This window comes from Camelus bactrianus, chromosome 8, assembly GCF_048773025.1.
Source record: "Camelus bactrianus isolate YW-2024 breed Bactrian camel chromosome 8, ASM4877302v1, whole genome shotgun sequence".
NCBI lineage: Eukaryota > Metazoa > Chordata > Mammalia > Artiodactyla > Camelidae > Camelus > Camelus bactrianus.
Window position 1 is genome coordinate 29298097 of NC_133546.1, and position 21093 is coordinate 29319189.

Consider the following 21093-nt stretch of genomic DNA (forward strand, 5'->3'; position numbering starts at 1 on the left):
AGTATTATATTAGTTTCAGGCGTATAACTAAGTGATTTGATATTTTTATACACTGTGAAATGATCACTGAGGTAAGACCAGTTACTGTCACCACCCAAAGTTGTTACAATATTATTCACTATATGTATATTACATCCCTGTGATTTATTCATTTTAGAGCTGGAAGTTTGTACCTCTTAATCCCCTTCACCTATTTTGTCTGTCCCTCCACTCCCTCCCCTCTGGCAACCACCAGTTTGTTGTCAATGTCTGATTCTGTTTTGTTTTGTTTTGTTTTGTTTGGATTCCACATATAAGTGAAATCATACAGTATTTGTTTTTCTCTGTCTGACTTATTTTACTTAGCATAATAGCCTCCAGGTCCATCCATGTTGCTACAGATGGCAAGATTTCATTCTTTTTATGACTGAGTAACATTCCCTTGTATACATACCACACTTTTGTATCCATTCATCAATCAATGGACACTTAGGTTGCTTCCATATCTTGGCTATTATAAAAAAAAATGCTGCAATAAATATAAGAGTATATATACATCTTTTCAAATGAGTGTTTTTAGTTTCTTTGGATTAATACCCAGAAGTGGAATTGTTGGATTGTATGGTAGTTCTATTCTTATTTCTTTGAGGAATCTTCATACTCTTCTCTGTAGTAGCTGTACAACTTACATTCCCACCAACAGTGTACTAGAATTCCCTTTTCTCCACATCCTCTTCAGCACTTTTTATCTGTTGTCTTTTTGATAATAGCCATCCTGACAATTGTGAGGTAGTATCTCATTGTGATTCTCATTTGCATTTCCATGATGATGAGTGATGCTGAGCATCTTGTTATGTGCCTGTTGGGCACCTGCATGTCTTCTCTAGAAAAATGTCTATTCAGGTCCTTTGCCCATTTTTTCATCTGGTTGTTTTATTTATTTATTTATTTTTTGTTAATATTGAGTTGTTTAAGTTCTTTATGTATTTTGAATATCCCCTTCTTATCTAATACATCATTGACACATATCTTCTCCCACTCAGTAGGTTGCCTTTTCATTTTGTTAGTAATTTCCGCCACTGTGCAAAAAGCTTTTTAACTTGATACAGTCCCATTTGTTTATTATTGCTTTTGTCCCCCTTGCCCAAGGAGACACAGTAAAAAAAAAAAAAATTGCTAAGAACCCATGTTAAAGAGATAACTGCCTATATTTTTGTCTAGGAGTTTTGTGGTTTCAGACCTTACATTTAAGTATTTAATCCATTTAATTTATTTTTGTGTAGGGTGTACAAAAATAATCCAGTTTTATTTGTGTGTGTGTAGCTGTCCATCTTTCCCAACAATATTGATTGAAGAAGCTGTCTTTTCCTCACTGCATATTCTTATTTCCATTTTGTCTTAGATGAATTGACCATATAAGCATGAGTTTATTTTGGGGCTGTCTATTCTGGCCTGTTGATCTGTGTGTTTGTTTTTGTGCCAATACCATTACTGTAGCTTTGCAGTATAGTTTGAAAACACGGAAGATAATACAGCTGTATTTTTTCTCAATATTGCTTTGGCTATTAAGGGCCTTTTGTGGAGCCGTACATATTTTAGGATTATTTGTTCCAGTTCTGTGAAAAAATGTCTGGTATTTTGAGAGGGGTTGGATTGAATCTTTAGACTGCTTTGGGTAGTGTGGCCATTTTAACAGTATTGATTGTTCAGTCCATGAGCAGGTATATCGTTCCATTTATTTGTATCATCTTCAATGTCTTTCCTCATTGCCATAATTTTCACTGCATGCTCTAAGAACATAGTGTCTTCAATTGTTCCAACATGTAGATATATTTCTGGAACTGGTAGCACTCTTAGTTTTGGCTTCCCAAGTAGATTCTGAGAGAAAGTAGATGCAAAGAAATATTAGGATAGAAGTGGAGAAGTGAAACAAGGAAGGTAAGACAGCCTATAAAAGGTAAACTAACAAGCCTGTTGCCTCGTTAAATAACAGAACTTAATCCTGCTTGGAACTCTTGAGGTTTGAATAGAATTTGTGCCTCTGAGATATCTACAGTGACTTTCCCCACCCCCGTGGGGGTATTTATACACCAAATCCTATTACTCCATTGTTAAGACTCCTCGATTTGCAGCCTGCCCTGAGCATCATGGGTGCTAGTTGCTAGGAAAGGCCCCCCAGGGCAGGAGAAGTCAGCCTTTCCCACACTGCAGAAGTTAGGCCTGAGAGGTTATGGGTGGCCACTGACAAGCTCTGTTACCCATTCCTCAGAGTTAAGGGTTTAGTGATACAGAAACTGTCTCCCTGTGCTTTCTAATATAGGAGCTGGAAGCACATGTAACTACTTAAATTTAAATTAATTAAAAGTAAGTAAAATTAGAATTTTATTTCCTCAGTCACATTGACCACATTGCAAGTGCCTAGTAATCAGGTGTAACTAGGGGCTACTACGTCAGACAATGCGGATATAGAACATTTTCATTAATGATAAAAGTTCTGTTGTTCAGTGTTAGTCTATGCTGTTATGTAGGAGAGTTGAAGGATATACCCTCTAGAGAGCAATTTGGGGAGTGGGGGTATAGCTCAGTTGGTAGAGCGCATGCTTAGCATGCACGAGGCACTTGGTTCAATTCCCAGTACCTCTATTTGAAAAAAAGAAAAGAAACCAAAATGAAAGCAATTTGGAAAAAATTAAAATAAAACCCTTACATTTTTGTTTACACCTTTGACTGAACCATCTTGATTGGTCAAGGAACTAATCTTTGAACTATGAGCTATTCATGAACAAATATGTTTACTGTAGCATTATTTTCAATAACAACACATCCACACAAAAACAGAAACAATTTAAACATTCAATATTTGGGGTGAGCTAATTAAATTACACTTTCATAAGTCAGAATGCTATATCCATTAAAAATTATATTTTAAAAATTTGAATAATGTGGGGAAATTCTTTAACAGCAGGAGAAATGGCAGAAATAAAAAATAAAAATAACCGTGTACAACTGTATTAAAACATACATTATAGGGTTTAAATATTTTTCTATATATCTTATATTTTTCCACATTTCCTATAATGATAGTTATCTCTATAGTCAAATAAAATAAAAACTGTACACACATACTTGTTAAGGTCTTTGAAATCTTTATTTATTTTTCTAAGGCATTAATAATGTTCTTAAACAGCACGTGACTACAGGCTGAATTGAGGAACCAGACACTGAAGACCTTCCCTCAGGTCTGATTTTGTCTTCTCAGAACTTTTCAGGAATGATTATTTGACCAATTTTTAAAAGTTCCTTACAATCTTGGCACTCAACCCATATTTCTATCATTTGACCACAAGCTGTTAATAAGCCTTCTTTAACCAGGACTGAATCTGTTCAATCAACATATTCAACAAAAGTGGGGTTGAGGAGCCCTCCTCCAACAAACGGGAAGGGTCCCAGGGTTGTGCACACGAGAGGTGAACAGATCTCACCACAGCCGTAAGCACAGCGGACGCCCGGTCCTGGGCACGGCTGGGGCAGCTCAGCAGTCCCCTTGCCGCTTCCCCTGCTCGACCCCAGCCTGCTGAACCTTCCTGCCAGAAATTCCTTTGGGTTTGACATAAACGCTCTAAGTGCAAAGAGTTCCAGTATCATATCATTCTTCCAGTAGGCTCAAAGTAATAGCTACAGCGTCCAGGTTCTTAGGAACTCCTCAGGGAACTTGGTGGAAATAAATCTTTCTTTTCTTCAGTAATTTAATCAACACTGTTCTGCATCACAGCTTCGGCTACATGAGTAAGATACCATACCACGGGGTCATTCTTTATTTCAAACTTTAGTTCCCAAACACATCACAACTTACTGTAAGACATTTGATAGTATTTGTATGAGCAGATACTTGTCTTGTGAACTCTGACTACAGCAAACTAATTTCTCCAGCCATGAAACTTGCCTACATTTCAGAGTCTGCAGCTGTATCTGTTTGATACCCATTACAGTGGTCACCGTGGGGACGTCTGCTGACTCTTTTTCCTCGAGCTTCTCCTCTACTAGCTATGCAGTTCATCCCTGCATGGGGAGCTGTGCATTCCACTCGCTATTCAGCTGACCAGCTGTGAGCTTACTCATGAGGAGCTGCGCAGGCTTGCTTTGTGCCAGGCATGGTACTAAGTGTTAGAACTACAAAGCTGGGTAAGACACAGTCCTTATCCTCAGGAAACGTCTAACGGAGAAAACCCAGGCTGATAATCAAACAGTGTTATTTCCGTATGATGAATGTCATAATAGAAGCATAATATGATGTTATGGCGTACCTAATTCCTGCTTCACCACCTCCTGTTTCTCTTCATTCCTATGACTTACTTAATATTTTTAAAAAGTGTCTACACACAGGTACAAGTCTCAGTCCAATAACTCAGTAACGTGAGGCATTAATTTCTCAGTCTTTCACAGCAATTAAATATCAGTCTCTGTGTCACAGTTCCACCAGAGTAAGGAGAAAGAAAAGCAACCTCAGGTCCTCCATGAGCTCCCCAACTCCCACTCCACAGTTTCCCATCAAAACATCCACTGTCCTCGTTGACATGGTCCTTGGGTCCAGAGCCTCGCTGCTACATCTGGACCATGCTTGGGCACAGGAAACTTGACCCAGGCCTCCAGGGGTCACATCTGTGCAGACTCAGAGCCCAGCATTGCTGCCCGGGTGCGGCTCTCTTCCTGGCCGTGCTGCTGAGAAGGCAGAGGTACCCCCCTGAGAGGGCGCGCTCCAGTCTGGGGAAAGGCCTTCTCTCTTTATGTTTCACTACAAGACTCTCTAAACCAAGTACCTAAACTTCCCTGGGAACCGAGGCTTTTGCTTGTAGTAACCAGAAACCCGTGTGTTCACTTCTAGTTCTTGCCCTATTCCTCTCCAGTGGCAATGAGCCCAGAGCCCTCTTGGGAGAGGGGTGGTAGTGAGGAGAAGGAGATGCGGGCTTGGGAGTTACCTCAGATGTACACAGGAATGTGTCTGCTGAGCTCTGTCTGCCCGCACCTCCCAGCGCAGGCCTCCAGGAGAGCCTCCCTTGAGTTAATTGCATACAATTCCAGAGGAGGCTCCAAAAGAAGGTGCTTCCACGGCAGTCTTTCCTTGTTTCTAGAAGTCTGTTCTCTCTGCCTCACTTTACACCATTAGTTCTCAGCCCTGATGCATCCTGGAGTCCCCTGAGCGAGCTTTAAAAAAATACATTAATGCCTGTGATGCCTTCTCCAGAAATTCTCATTTAACTGGACTGGCAAGGAAGCTGGGCACAGCTCCCCTGGAGATTAACATGCAGCCAGAGGTAATGATGAAACATTGCTATCTCCATCTCCCCCTGGTCCTTCCAAACTCCATTTTGCCAGCCTGGCCCTTTGCTTCTTACTTTTCCACATCACGGCATGCAGAGGAAAAAGTTTATTTTTTGTGTACAATGGGTGAAATGCATAAGGTTGCTTGAAGGCTCTGTACACCTGGAAGAGGTGCTAGCTGTGGCAAAGAGAGACGTCAGTTCTCACCACCTGTCAACAGATTGGAGGCAACCAGTCTGTTCCGGCACTGCGGTTGGCACCTCTGGGTTATGACAGTCATCTGCCCCTGTATTTACAACCTGTGTATCATTTCCTTCAAAGCGTATTCACACAGTTGTTGTATTTACGCACTGGAATATTTTACTCAATAACCTTTGAGGTCCTATTATGTGTTGTTAGTGCTCAGCACAGGGTTACAAAAGGGAAAAGACAGAGTTGTCACCATGCAAGGGCTTCCAGTCTATATTAGGATGAAAGTGCCTATAAGGTTGGTTTCATTAAATGCAATTCATTTTACTTGCCTTGCTGGGCCTGATAAAGAGTACATCCTAATTCAACAAGTTGTGTGTCCTTGGGCAAGTCACTAGGCATTTCTGAGACCCTCTTTTCCCCATCTAGGAAATGAGAGGATTTTGCCAGATTTGGAAGATCCGCGTAAGGTCTCCACATCTGTTACTGATGTAGCAGGAAATCAGAGTATATTGAATGAGTCCTCTGACATTTATAACCATGAAAATCCACTTACTAAAGCACGGACTTGAACAGATACTTGTACATCCGTGTTCATATCAGCATTATGCATCATAACGAAAGGTGGAAATGACCCAAATGTCGATTAACAGATGAAAGGATAAATAGAATGTGATGTAAATATACAACGAAATATTTCCAGGCTTCAAAAGGGAGGAAAATACAACACTGAAAGCATCACACTAAATGAAATAAGCCAGACACACAAGGACAAATATTCTATGATTCCACTTATATGAGGTACCTAGAATAGTCAGATTCATAGAGACAGAAAGTAGAATGGTGGTTACCAGGGATGGAGGATGGGAGTTATTCTTTGACGTGTAGAGTTTCAGTTTGGGATGATAAAAAAGTTCTGGAGGTGGACCGTAGTAATGGCTGTGCTCAGTGTGAATGTGCTTAATGCCACTGAATTGCACACACGAAAAAGTGTTACAATGGTAAATTTTATGTTATGTATATATTTAACCACAATATAAAATATCAAAAAAATCAGGTTACTACATTTATTTTACATTCTTAGTTTTATGAAAATCTTTGTAAATACATTGCTACATTAATTTCGGTGATATTTACATGTTTATTTTTATAAACTGCTAAAAAAAGTTCTCAATGGTATAATTTATGTCTAATGATGTGTTAGGATGGTTTGTAAACTTTGGCCTTTTGGGTGCTATAAATTGAAATGAATCATGTTGAATATTTCAGTGTCTTCTCAAACTTGACTAATCACAAGAACTACTAGAAATGATTCAAAATACTCATTACAGGGACTCGCCCCAAGCTAGCTGAGTCAGGATCTTCAGGGGGAGAGTTTGGGAATCAGCATTTTCATGATCCTGTATGTATTTCCCTGTGCTACACAGTACAGTCTTGTTTATTAAGTACCCGCAGTGGACTCCTATATTATGTAAGTTGAGAAATAATTTTTTGAGATAAAATTCTGAGTCCTGAGTTCAACTGAGAGAGAAGCAGGGACTCAGCAGCAGCCCTGCACCCCTCAACAACACCTGTTACCCCTCTCCACCCCTGGCCTGCCTGTCAGACCCCTCTGGGGGACAGCCTTCACTAGCACCCTTTCCTGGGAAAGCTGACGGTATGCTGAAGTATTGCAAATATTTCTGCAACAGTGGATGGAAAACTGCACCAGAAAGAGGACAACATGATGTGAATAACTCAACAGGGGATTTGGGCAATTGGATTAACAGGGTAATGTGATCAGTAGACAATGAAGCTGGGATTAAGCCAATAGCAGGCTGACGGCTTAATTCACTTAGGCATCTCTCCTTAGCATTTTACCAAGAACAAGTGGCCAGGCCAGCATTTTTTAAGATGTATTCTCAGTGCCAAAAAATTTGAAATGACAAGTTAGTTTTAGGACTGGTCATGGAAATACTGATTGTTTTTTTCCTATTTTAATCTTTGGGGGATGATCTAATTTCTGAATGCAATTTATTTTTCTTCCTCTTCTTCCAAACTACTCCCACCTTCTCCCGGGTGTGCCACACTTGTTCTCAAAGGCAATCAAAGAACGGAAGAAGTGAGGAGGGTAAGAGTTAAGGCTGAAATGCAGAGATTTTTTACAAATTTACCATAAAATGAATTTTAAAAATGTGTTTACCATGTTCGACATGAAAACTGTATTACATTCCTGTAGTCTTCATTTCCAATATGATTGTCTTATCATTTACTGGTTATCATTCCTCAGAATCTTTTCCTTTTCTCCTTACTCTCTCCCCTGTGCTGGCTTGCTCCTTTGTTCAGTCTTGCTTTTATTTTCTCTCCTTCTGTCTCTCTCTCTCTCACACACACACACCACCCTCGCACACAAATTCAAGCACACACACTCAAACCAATCGACTGTAGACTACCTATTGGTACCACGTTTACTTTTTTGACTAATTTTTTTTTTAAGAAGAGTAGCTTGATATCAACAAAAAGTTGGAACATCCCAGCCTATCTTCAGAGAAACCAGGGCTGACAGAAGCATGAGTGTTGGTCATTCAACCTGCACCAGCCTTGTAGGAGAACCACAGAATCCTGTGCCTTTTTCGTCCCCACACCTCCCACCTGCGGTTTGAGTCACAGAGCATTAAGAAGATCCTCCACCTTGTGTCCTCTTCCCTCAGAAGGGACCTTAATAAGTCAGACTGACACTTGGTATAACGGATTAAGAGGCCCCAGCTTGGCTCTGCCGGGTAAGCCTTCTAGGAGGATCGAGAAATCAACTGCCATGTGCTCTAACGGAGGAGTGGCTCTGAAGAAACAGTTTAATAACTGTAATATTTTAATAGCATCAGTTCTTGCCACCATTCAGAGCTATAAAATAAGCAGTTCTCACCTGTGCCATTGCACACACGTTGAGCTTTGCAAAAAAAATTACACTAAGCCAGTGTCTACAGTCAATCAATTCTCGTGCATTTTACTTCAAGGGTGAAGTTGCCAGGAAAATGAAAGCCCCACCCAACACACCGGGGCTTGCCGACACATGAAGTTTTGAGCCCTTGACTTTGATTCAAGGCCTAAACTCTAATATGTATATTATCATCTCTGCCTTGAGGTTGCTATGGCAAATGCTTTTCTGATACGTATTATTTCTTCTAGAAGTTAAAAGAAAAGTGAATTAAGAACTAAGTGTATTCAGAGATAATTATTGCACATATACATATATACACATATACACATACACACATATATATGTATATATGTATTTATGTGTGTGTATTTATCATTCTTCTCAAACCTCTTCCTCCAGAGCTGACAAACACCAGCTATCTGAGGCCCAGCCTGCTGCTCTCTTGCCCTGTGCTCCCCGTACCTGACACTGCATCTGAGTGTCTTACTCTTCTCTCAAGGGAGCAGCCACTACTCAGTTTGTTGCCGTTCAGAAGTATGAACCCAGTGTTGCAAGAACTTTGACTTTTCGAAGGGAACCAAGATTCCAGATTTGTAGGCGAAATCTTCTGTCTTTAAAACAGAACAAAGTAACAAACCCCACTTTGACGGGCTGGATCCTGGCCCTGCGCGCTCTCTTTTAATTTTCTGGTTTAGAACCGATGGACTGTGGCCTCTCCGGCAGTCATCCTTAAATATCACTTTTTACCTTTCATTTTTAAAACCCTAACTTTCCTGAGAATAACATTAAAGTTCTTTAATGGAAACAATTGTGAGAGTAGCAAATTAAAAAATAAAATGCATAGATTCCACCAAACCGAGAGAACCTCTTTTATCTTTTGGTGTATTTTCCCAGTCTTCGAGCTACCTACGCATGTTGTTCTAGTTTTATTCTATTCTTTGTACAGATTGAATTGTACTATTTTAAACCTATTTTCAGTTAATTATATTTCACGACTATTTCTCTAAAACAGGCTTTAATCACTGCATAGCATTCTATTTTAAATATCAATGCCCATAATTCATTGGTCACTTCCTATTGCTGAAATTTAATTTGTCCAGTTTCTTTGCATTTCTAACTATTGCTTTGGCAAACATCTTTGTGCTCATCCTGTTAATATCCTTAATCTTAGAAATGTTATTTTGGGATCAAATTGTAAGAATATTTTGAAGATTTTTTGTATATAAGTAGCCTTCAAAGTTGGATAGATTGAGATTCAAATCAGCTCTTCCTCTTACAAGCTATGAGGCGTTCAATGAATTTCTTTTGTAAACTTCAGGTTTTTTAATATATAAAATGAGAATAACACAACAGGATAAATTGTACCAATTTATACTTCCCTTAAGAATATGTAAGAGAATGTTAGACCTTACACTCTTGCTAATATTTTTTTCACCTTTTCCAACAAAGTAAGTGAAAATGGTATTTAACTTAATTATTTTAAAAGTGGTGCATTTTTAGATATTTAATTATTTAAAGTCTTGTTTATGAATTGCCTATTCCTATTTTTCTATTGGTGATTTATCTTTTTATTGGTTTTAAGGAATTATATTCCTTATAATAATATATGATGTGTATGTATACATACATCTTTTCATTTTTTGTGGTCAAATCTCTCAATCTTTCATTTTTATTTTATAACTTATTTTAGATTCATTTGATTTTTAAATTTAATTTTTCATATTTAATTATTTAATTCCTCTGAGGAATTTATTTTGTAGGTGATATGAGGTAGCATCCGAACAAAATTTCCCTCGCCACCAATCTGGAAAAACATCTTTTTAATACTTCCATATATTTCTGTTTCCAGGTTTCTATTCTGTTTCAAGGATCTGTCCTCTTTTGCTCCAGAACCATGTTTTTATATTTATTATAACTTAATACTTTTGAGCATCTGGGAATGCAAGTCCTTTTGCCAAGCATTTCTAGGTCTTTTTCCCCTATGTATTCTTTGGGATAACTACCACTATCATAGTAAGTAAAAATATATAAACACATTTGTGTATGGATTGGAATTTATAAATTAATTCTGAAAGAACTGATGTCTATCAAGTCTTCTCAATTACAGATTCAGCTTTTGATAAAAGTTAACAGTGCAGCTCACAGGTACTGTCTCTGACAAGAACCCAGAGAATACAGTTCTTGTTGCTGATTCACAAGCTTTGATCGTCAGCTAGGCAAAAGCAAGGACACATCAAAAGTCTGACTCACAAACCGAAAGGCCTGGGTGTTTGTGACTCGAAAGTCCCAAACGACCTGGTACTCTGGCTCATTGCTATTTTTGTTCATTAACTTAATTAAGCCTCCCAGATAGATTGCTGCTTAGTTTCTTTATATGTGTAAAAATAAAAAATTTAAGTTACTATTATTCTATTCCTCACTTCTGTCCCTCAAACTTTGGAGGTGGTGTGAATTACAGATACCTCTGATAAGTTTTGCTAAATAAAGGGAACCCAAAAAAGTAGTAGTTTTTACAAAATCAAGATTCAATCAGATTTGCAGATACTAACTGCTATACATAAAACAGACAAACAACAAGTTCATACTGTATAGCACAGGGAACTATAGTCAATATCTTACAGTAACCTATAATGAAAAAGAATATGAAAACGAATATATGTATGTGTATGTATGACTGAACTATTATGCCATACACTAGAAATTGATGCAACATTGTAAACTGACTATACTTTAATAAAATAATTAATTAATTTAAAAGATTCAATCAGTAAGTTCAACTATAAGAAATTACTAATCTTAAACTCTTGTATGTACAATAATCGCAATTTCATTTGGCTTAGCTTAACATATACTGACAGCTCCTTTTGGTGTGTTTCACTTGCCTGGTGTCAGCTGGCTTTGTAGATCTCACTCCCTTTTTGCCCATGATGTATGAAAAAAATAAAAGTTTTATTTCCACAATTTTTGAAAGATTAGTATAAATATCTATCTTTCTAAAATGAAAAAAAAAATTGGTGCATATAGGAATGTTTAGTAAAAGTTATACCGTTCCTTCTCATGTGCAATTTACTTCAGAAAGAACACCCTTTTCTGTAATTCATCTGGCTCAGCTGCATAAAATAATCTTTCTAAAGTATGGAATACACAATCAACTCAATGACTTTCCCAAGCCTAAGTGTATCTATAAAGTCTGAACTCAGTACTCCGTGCTCTCCAGAGATCTTTCCGACCCTGTCTGCTGTTAATCCCTGCAATGTGTTCACCATTCTAGGCAGTGTGGTTCCCTTTCAAGTCCCAAAACATGACTTGTTTATTTCTGGCCTTTTACTTTTAATTCATTCTGTTGATCCCACTTCTTCTGGCTTCTTCATTGTCTAAGCTGTATCTTTAATTCAGATTCCAAATCAAGATTCATTCCTTTCCAGGAGAGTGGGAAAATTCAGCCCCTAGTGCTATTTACAGCACCCATCATAATTGACTTATACTCTGCGTGTGTGAGACAGGAAAATGGGGTACAAGAGGATGGCCATGTCCCAGGTCTCAGGTGAGTCCCTGGGATGCACCCCGCCAAGTGAGGGCCATTGGCTTCATGCAGGAAAGAATTCAAGAGTGAGCCATAATTGAGTGAAAGTAGATTTATTCAGAGAGATGCCCACTCCGTAGACAGAGTGCAAGTTGTCTCCAAAGGTGACAGAGAGTGACCATGAGTTGTGGGTTTGTTAGTTTTTATGGGCTTGGTAACTTCATATGCTAACAAATGAGAGGTTTATTACAACTACTTGGGGGAAGGAGCTGGGATTACCAGGAATTGGGTCATTACCCACTTTTTAGCCTTTTATGGTCAACCTTGAAACTGTCATGGCACCTGTGGGTGTGTCATTTACCATGCTAATATATTACAATGAGCATATAATGAAGCTCAAACTCTACTGGAAGTCAAATCTCCTGCCATCTTGGGCCTCAGGTCTACTGGGAGTTGAATTTTTTGCCACCTTGGTGCTAGTGCTGTGTCATTCCTGTAATAGTTGTGCCCTTCCCTCTTCCCTCCTGTCTCGTATGTACATGTCTTATCATCTTGGTAAGGCTTCTAACTTCTTTGAGGTATCATTGTAGACCTAGCTCTGAGCTATCTAGGCAGTAAACATTTTGATGGCTAAGCTATGCAAGCTATTTTAGTTCACTGTTCCAGTTTTCATTCCTCCCCATCTGGCGATGGTTGGAATGAACAGTGGCCCAAAGTGGTTGAGATGTTGTGCTCCAGTGAAGTTCAATGATATCAGTGCTTCATGTTGAAGCAAGGTTGCAACCCAACAGCCTTAGGTTGCAAGGCTGGACAGTGCTCCATGTGACAGCCACATCCCTATTTTTGTCTCTCAATTCTCCTTCTTTTTCACCAGTGGGACCTGAGTTTTGCTAAATGGCTGGTCCCTTCAAGTGCAGCCGTGGTAAGAGATGCCCTTTCCCAGGGCAGGATGATACATTGATCTGAGGGAGGGTATGTGCTGCCACCAATGCTTTAAAAAAATCCTTTTGTTGTCTTAGCTTTTGGACCGTGGGAAAATAAAAATAAAAAATGCAAACAAAAAGCAAAGAGACAAAATATTTTTGTATTTTCTTAAAAAGTATTTATTTGTGGCTGATGTTCTAGGCCACATTGCTCTTGAAGATTATAAACCACATTCACAACAGTTTGCACTATCATCTTCCTTTGGAGTTTTACCAGATTTGTTAAATAAAACTTGCCCACATTTAGGTTGCTTTAACTAAAGTCTTACTTCTTCCTAGCTTTAATTAGATGCTATCATTTAAGATTTAATACAGGTTTATTTAATTGAAATATAATTTAATCAAATAATGATATGGGTTTGGCTGGAGTATTCAAACAAAATACTCATTAATTATTATTATTCCTTTTTATTATTGTGTCTTAAAATATTTAGTGATAATACTTGCCCTCACATTTCAAAATCTTCAGATGTTTCTGAAACTGCTGGATATGCAGTAAAGCTGCTGGATACCGCTCTTCTCATTTGATATATTTTTTATTCTTTCATGACATATAAGATCATAAATAATATATCCATGATATATGTGAGAGGAAGTTGTAAGGCTGGTACTTAAAGATGTCACATTGTCTAAGTATCTTTATCTTATTAAATATTCAGAAAAACAAATAGGCAAAAACTATACTTCTTTAAATCTTATTGTTTGTATGAGGTTATAATTTGATAACTGCTTTGGTTTTCCCAGAAGTAGATTTTGTGAAACTCCGGGAATTAAAAAAATATGAGAGGGTTTCCAAGGATTCATTTTTTTTTTCAAATTTCCTTTTGTCCATCGATGGCTGCAGGGCAGTATCTTCTGCTCTGCATACCTTTTAATCTTCAAGTTTAGAGAATTGTTGTCTTTTTTTTCTTTCTTGTCTATTTTTTTCTAAGTCCTGCTCTTCACAAGGAAGCCAGAAGTGTGACAGGAAGGTGTGATTTTTAATTTACACCGGAGTCTTGCAAATAATGACTTTTCACACCCTGCTATTGCTGCTTAGCCTAGGGGAGGAGTCCTGGCTACTGTTGTGGCAAATTAAATCCACTGCTGTAATTCAGAAGGACGTTCTTCTATATTTAACCCTTGTTTTCAATTTTGTAACTTGGTATTTGTGAGTACTTATGAGAATGAGGCTTATTACTTTGAAGTGTTCTTGTTTTCTAGGAAATGATTTTTGAAGACTGTTATCTTTTCAGATTGTCAAGAATGAAAGGTAAATGTGTTCTCTCCACCATCCAACTGTGATGTTGGAAACTGTAACATTCAAATACACAAAAATGAAAAATACAATATAATACTCATTTTGAGAACTTCTAGCAATAAAACTTAAACAGATGATCTAACACCTGTTTTTATCTTTCTTTGTGATTCCATTTCTCTAAAAGTAGCTTTCCCTCTGTCTTAATAGGAGAGTTAGTACCTTACTGCACAAGTAAATCTCTATCATTTCATTTGAAAGATGAAATCAAAAGTAATGTTAGCCACTATATATAAAAATAGATTAAAAAACCAAATTTCTTCTGTACAGCACAGGGAACTGTATTCAATATCTTGTAATAACCTTTAATAAAAAAGAATATGAAAACGAATATATGTATATATATGCATGATTGGGACATTGTGCTGTACACCAGAAATTGACACGTTGTATGCAATTGACTGTACTCCAATTTTTTAAAAAATAGATGCAACTAAGAAAAGTAATGTTAAAAAGATTAAACTGTTTTAAGCTTTTTTCAGTTTCTCCTCAGTCCATAAAAGTAATTTGGATTGAATTATTAAGGAAAAAACAGAGAATGAGCTGCCTAAGGGAAATAAGAAAAATTATTGTAATTGGCTTGCTTGTTTTAAGTGTTCCAAGTGGTTACAGAAGAATAGTGCCATGCAGATATAACTGAAGAGCTAAAGAATATACCTTGTCAACTTCTTATGTACTTCTTTCACTTACAATTATTAATATATTGAATTATTTTCCCATTTTGAATCTGCCAACTAATTTTTTCTCTAAGTTTTCAATTAACCTGCTAGTGTGTCCTAGCTATTTTACCAATCATAATGGTGTTCAATAAAGTTCTAGAACTGAATGGAATATGTAAGAATATCATTGAAAGGAAGGAAAGAAACATTCAGATTCTCCTGAGAATTTGGCTCTTACTTCCTCCTCTTGCTGAAGCAAAGCAATCTCTCCTCCCTGGGGAGCAGCAAGGGGTTAACCAGTCTTGGTTTACTAAGTATCTCTGTCAGGCTTTTATCTGATCCTTCCTCCCTTGCCCACCCCTTTTGTAAATGTCACCCGTTTCCTGATGAGCCTACTAGTGGTGAATTTCACACCTTTCTTTTCTTTGTGAAGAAACCTGGGTGTTAATGGTACTGGATTGGGTACCATTGTACGTCTCTAGCTGTCTGTTAGTAAAGCTGAGGGATGCCTGTAGAAAAAAAGTAGGAGAAGGTGAAGAAATTTGAGAAATGAGACTAGGAAATAGGTTCAAATTGATCTCATTTTTAAAAAGAGTGTTTTATTAGCAAATTTTAGATGTGTGTTCAGAAAAGAATAATTTTAAAGAAGCTTAGGATTAAGAGTCTAAAAGAGTCTGGCAGAGGAAGGGCTGAGATTAGAGAACAGATTGGTAAAAACAAATGAATAAATGAAAGAGCAACAATCAGAAAGAAAAACTGAAGACTCTCTCTTTTTATTCTACAGGTGTACCTACAGGATACAGCAATGGAAACCTGGTCAGTTGAGCAGGTCTGCAATTGGTTGGTGGAGAAAAACTTAGGAGAGCTAGTTCATAGGTTTCAAGGTGAGTTGTTTACACTTTCAAAAATGTTAATTGAGCAGCCTAAATACTGAATGTCCTCTGTTATTGATTTTTTTTCCTAATGCATGTGAACATTGATGTGGAGTTGCTGTGGGGAACTTTCATTTCTCTACTGACTGTAGGAGAATTTGCATTTGACCTGATATCCACAAGAGAATCTGATATTTCAAAAACAACTCGAATAAAATATATCTTGAGTTACTTAAAATACATATTTGATATATGAATTTGATACTGCTTTTGTCCATAAGTATGCAGTGTGTGCATTGTTTGTGCAGCCTTGTGCAGTGTTGGATTTACACGTAGTGAATATTGCCTGGGAGGTACCATTAAGAATACTTTTCCAAAAAGATTTCTTTTTCCTTACAAAAGCAATGTCTGTTAGAAAGAATCAGAAGAGGGGAGGCGTTGATGTGGAAAGAAAATGTTTTTATTATGACTCCATGTTCTGGTACTTTCTTAGGGGCAGACATGGATTTGGAATTATGCAATCTTAGTGTTCTATTTTTGTCAAAAACACAGATAATTTTATAACTGCAGAGCACAAGTTTAGATACTCCTTTTAACATCAGAAATAATTTTGCCTGCTCAGAGCGTTGTATCTTACAGTCCTTTACCTGGCAGGCATGTAGAGACATTTTTTTTTTCTTTTTCCCAGAGGAAGAAGTCAGTGGGGCTGCTCTTCTAGCGCTTAATGATCGAATGGTTCAGCAACTAGTAAAGAAAATTGGGCACCAAGCTGTTCTAATGGATTTAATTAAAAAATATAAGCAGAAGAGTCAAGAACTGAAGTCCCCGGGAAGCCCTCGAGAAGCAGCCCGGGTCCTGCAAGTGGAAGCAGCCCCAGAGTAAGTCTGTGCGTGAATGGCCTTATTTTTGATGCTGCGCTTTCCCGATGATGGCTGTAGCATGACGTTTAGGGTTTAAGCCTCTTTGAAAATTGTTCCTGTTTTCAGCTAGATCGTGTGTACAGTATCTCTGATACTGGTATAAAAGATACTCTTTGCAAAGTTTTGTAAGTCAAGATACATTTTTGTTTAATGCAGCAGTTTTTAAACACTAACTCCAGTTGTTAGGGAAGACCTATGAGCCCAGAGTCCCTATATAGAAAGCTCTGTCACAAGCAGTTAAAATGCACGTACGACACATGGGGAAGTGGACTTCTGCAGCTTAGGTCTTAACATTAGGATTCGAGAAAAGCATCTTTTTCTGCTCTTCTGCTTTTCCCAAAGCTATTTATGTGTGTATTTATTTATTTGCCAAGGATTCCTTCTTGTAACTAATTTATATTCTCCTCTAGAGGCCTTCATAATATAATTTGCTTAAGACTCTTGCTGCAGTGGAGTTTCTCATTTTTCACAGTATTCTTGGGGTACTGACTGCTATCATAGCATCCTGTAAAATCACATATAAAAATTTGTGGTGGCTTTGAGGTTTAGGGATGTTTTTATTGTTTCTTGATTTATTTTTAAGCTTTTATTTGGGGGGAGGGGTGGTAATTAGGTTTGTTTGTTTGTTTTGCAATGGAGGTCCTGAGGATTGAGCCCAGCACCTTGTGCATGCTAAGCATGCACTCTACCACTGAGCTATACCCTCACCCTTTGTTTGTTTGTTTTTTAATCAAATAACAATAAACTGCAATCGCTGACTTCTGCAGTAAAAGGGAATGGTAACAGAAATTATAAAATCAAAATCTTCACAAATCTATCCCCCAGGATCATTTTAGGCATTCTGATTTGGTTTTTCCATATTTGAGACTTTTTGGAAGGTTTCTAAGGTTAGATAACTGCTGAAGACCAATTATTCATGAATTTTTAAAATAAGATTATGATGTTTGGTGAAATCCATTCTATGTTTTTACTTTAGTTTTTTTTTCCAGATTATGTCTGTAAATATATATATTTATATATTTTTAAATATATATATTTATATATTTTTAAATATATATATTTATATATTTTTATATATATATATACATATTTTTTTTTTGTCTTGCTCTTTTAGAAGCAGCACTATGTTAGAGAGGCCTGACTTAAGTAATCAGAGTCCTAGAATACTTGGATGTTTGGGCCATGGGAGGGGATAGGCAGGCTTAAAGGAATGGTCCATGGCTGGTCTGGAGATTCCACCATCTGATTTATTTGAAGGACTTCTTCTAAACGTGGTTTTGACATATCTATGTAAAAGCATACTCGTCAATATATGACTTTCGATGAAGTTCCCGTTGCATGCTTTCACTCCTTTCCAGCAAAGGGAGGGTGGAAACCTCAAGCAGAGCTCAAAGTAATTTCCCAGCATTCTTGGACGAGTTGGACTCTTGAGCTGGAAGTTCCCCTCAGTTGCCTGGAATCTTGATACTGCCTTAGGCACAGCTTGGAAGAAAACAGACAGCCTTGCTTCCACTGCAAATCAATTTATAATGTTCTCTAGTAAATGAGAACTAGCTGGACTGCCAGGAAATCTGGGCTTCATTCCTGGTTCTACCACTGACTTGGACTGATTATGGTAAATGTTGACACTCCTGTTGCTTCATCTGTAGGTTGTGAAAAGGAATACAGTACTTAACTCCATGTTTACTCATACGGATGTTAGAAGTATCATTATCTTTGAGAAAATCTCTCCTCCTTCACTCAGACCAAAGTAGTCTTTTGTTAAATAATCAGCTTTGCTAACCTGGTTAAGAAAGCCCTTTTCAAATGGAGCCAAGCCTCCGAACACTGGTCTTCCAGGGATTGATGAGTGAAGGCGGTTCACTCAAGCCAGTAAATAGTTGACTCTAAGGATTGTTTCGTTTTGCATTCAGATTAAATTATTCTGGTGCAAAACCACAATTGCTGGTGGGTTTATTGTTTATATATGGTTAAAATATTTATTGGCTGTATTTGCTTATTGTCAATATATTGTCACTTGACAAATATATTGTCATGTGGGAATCATGATAATAGAAAAAGGCATGAGGAAATACTATTTATTTAACATGCTATCTAATTAAATCCTTTTAGGAAGTGCTTAATAAAGATAGGAAACTCGGTGTAGTAAAAAGAACCCTGAAGCTAGGTATCAAAACATTTGATTTCAAATCACTGTTCTGATATTAGCTACTCATCTAACCCTGAAGATTTGCTTAACTTTTCTTAGTTTCAACTGTAAAATGAAGTGGGTAGAATAACTGATGCTTAAGACTCCTTCTAAAGAGTTTATAAAACAGCAGGCTAGATCAGAGATTGCAGATGGATTTCAACTTGAGTTCAAATTTCATTTAATGCCTGATGATTGCCTGGTATGTTATTTTGAAAAAAAAAAATTTACAGGCCACCTTTAGACAGGATATTTGGCATCCTACTCCAACTTAGGCAAATGATAGGAATATGTAATAGGAGTATTTGCTGTTGCTTTTTGGTGGTGTTCTTGTGGAATCTGGTAGCAGAATCACTGGACAGGAAGTTGGAAAACTAAGGTCAGCTGGTGCTGCTACTGAGTAGCTTGTGGTGGTGAGCAAGTTGCTTTCCTTTCTGGGCACCACTCAGAAAATGCAGGAGTTAGTGGAGTGTGATTCTAAGATCATGAAATTACACAGAAAATAAAGGTCTCCCCAAATGGCAGAGAACAGAGAAGGGGTCTGACAGAGTTCACCGTTTTTTTGTTTTTTGGCCATATAAGAATATTAACCAATAAAGGTACATTCTACTATCACCATTATTTCATAAAGCAAACAATTATCATACCGCCATTTATAAATATGACAGATTGGTGGAAACAGCACTGTGGACTAGCATCGTCTGCCTCCTGGCATGGATACCCTGATACTGAGTGAGATGACCCCCAAGGGTTCTCCTTTCAGTTCTCTTAGTCATGACTCTGAAGTGGAGCTTGGAAACAGATAAAGATCACAGAGTTGACGATGGGCTGACCCCCACCTTCAGAGCCACTGTGACAGCAGTGGTTGTGGCTCCTGTCAAATAGCCCCTGACCCGCCTTTTCTTTCTTGGTGACAGGGATGACCAGTCCTCCAGTCCAGCCAGTCGTGGGGAGCAGGTGCCATCTTCCCATCCAGCTGAAAACCTTGATCATGGACTAATTGACCAAAGAGTCCTGAAACAGAGGTGGGATTGACAACGTCTCGACCTTTTAAGGCTAAATAATAATATTTACCGTTATTTTTATGAGGTTTCATGTACTTACATGTATTTCTAAGTGGAAGCTATTTGTTTTTCTGGAAAGGATTTTTGTATCAAGTGATGAAGGCTATTTGGTAAAAGACAAAGGTTAAGCTTTTCGGTCTTTGCATTGGAAAAGTGAAGTCTGAGATGATATTATGCATTTTTCAATTACACGTTGTTAAGGAAAAAAGAAGATTTCTCTGTCATAAACTGTCCAGAGTGATTGGCAGTAGCCACAGGGACAGAATTTATTCTGTGAATAACGTCCTATAGAATATGACTTCCGTGGATTCCTTGTTTTTGTTTGGTAGTTGTTGTCTTGGCCTGGCTGTTCCTGATGGAGGCACTGCTTTGGTAAACATTTCCTTATATTCCTACACCGGGTTTTGTGAGGTATAGTATTTCATCGTACAGGCTGCATTGGAAGAGAGGAAACCTATAGACCTAGAGAACCAGACGCAGGAAAGGGGCGCCCAAGCCAAGTCCTGAGGGGGACTGTAGGTGAGACTTGGTACACGAGTCCCAGCCACCCAGCCTTGTGATACATGTTGTTTCCAGCAGCTGATGAGCAAATGCTTTTTGTTAAACGTACTGTCATTGAAAGGAGAGAGGTCAGCTGGTATAGAAGCGTAACTAGGCGATAGTCAGGCCAGGGTGTGGTCCTTTATAGTTTTCACAAATCCTTACATTATTGTCTCATTTTGTCCACACAGTAGTCTTGCAAGGTGGGCATTCTTGTCTCTTTTAAAAAAAATATATTTTTTTATTGAGGTCCAGTCAGTTTATAATGTTGTGTTAGTCTCTGGTGTACAGCATAGCGATTCAGTTACACACATACATTTTTTTTTCAGATTCCTTTTCGTAATAGGTTACTACAAGATATTGAATGTGTTCCCTGGGATATACAGTAGGACCTTGTTGTTTATCTGTTTATATATACATTCTCTCTTTTTTGTGAATGAGTGAAACCGAGTTTAGAGAAGTCAGGGAGCTTCTAGCTAGGTTTTCTGTTTGGGCCCTTCTCGCCTGAGCACGGACTTTACCGCCATCAGGGTGGGAGTCCAGGGGACTAAAGGCAGCAGCCCCACCCCTGGCCACCGGGCCCCAGCCGCCCTTTGAGCACAGGGAAAACTGCACCTTCGATCAGGAGCTCCTACAAAACGGG

General features: G+C 38.1%; 1 protein-coding gene across 2 annotated transcripts in view; it reads left to right on the forward strand.

The window, feature by feature from the left end:
• Positions 1–15327: 15327 nt before the first annotated feature.
• Positions 15328–21093, forward strand: part of SAMD3 (sterile alpha motif domain containing 3) — a 53062-nt gene continuing 47296 nt past the window's right edge. For both annotated transcript variants that reach the window (XM_074368383.1, XM_045524640.2), the window contains exons 1-3: positions 15328–15750; positions 16427–16616; positions 19764–19871. In XM_074368383.1, the coding sequence (XP_074224484.1) occupies positions 15672–15750; positions 16427–16616; positions 19764–19871 (377 nt within the window). In that variant the 5' untranslated portion in view covers positions 15328–15671. The remainder of the gene's footprint in view (positions 15751–16426; positions 16617–19763; positions 19872–21093) is intronic.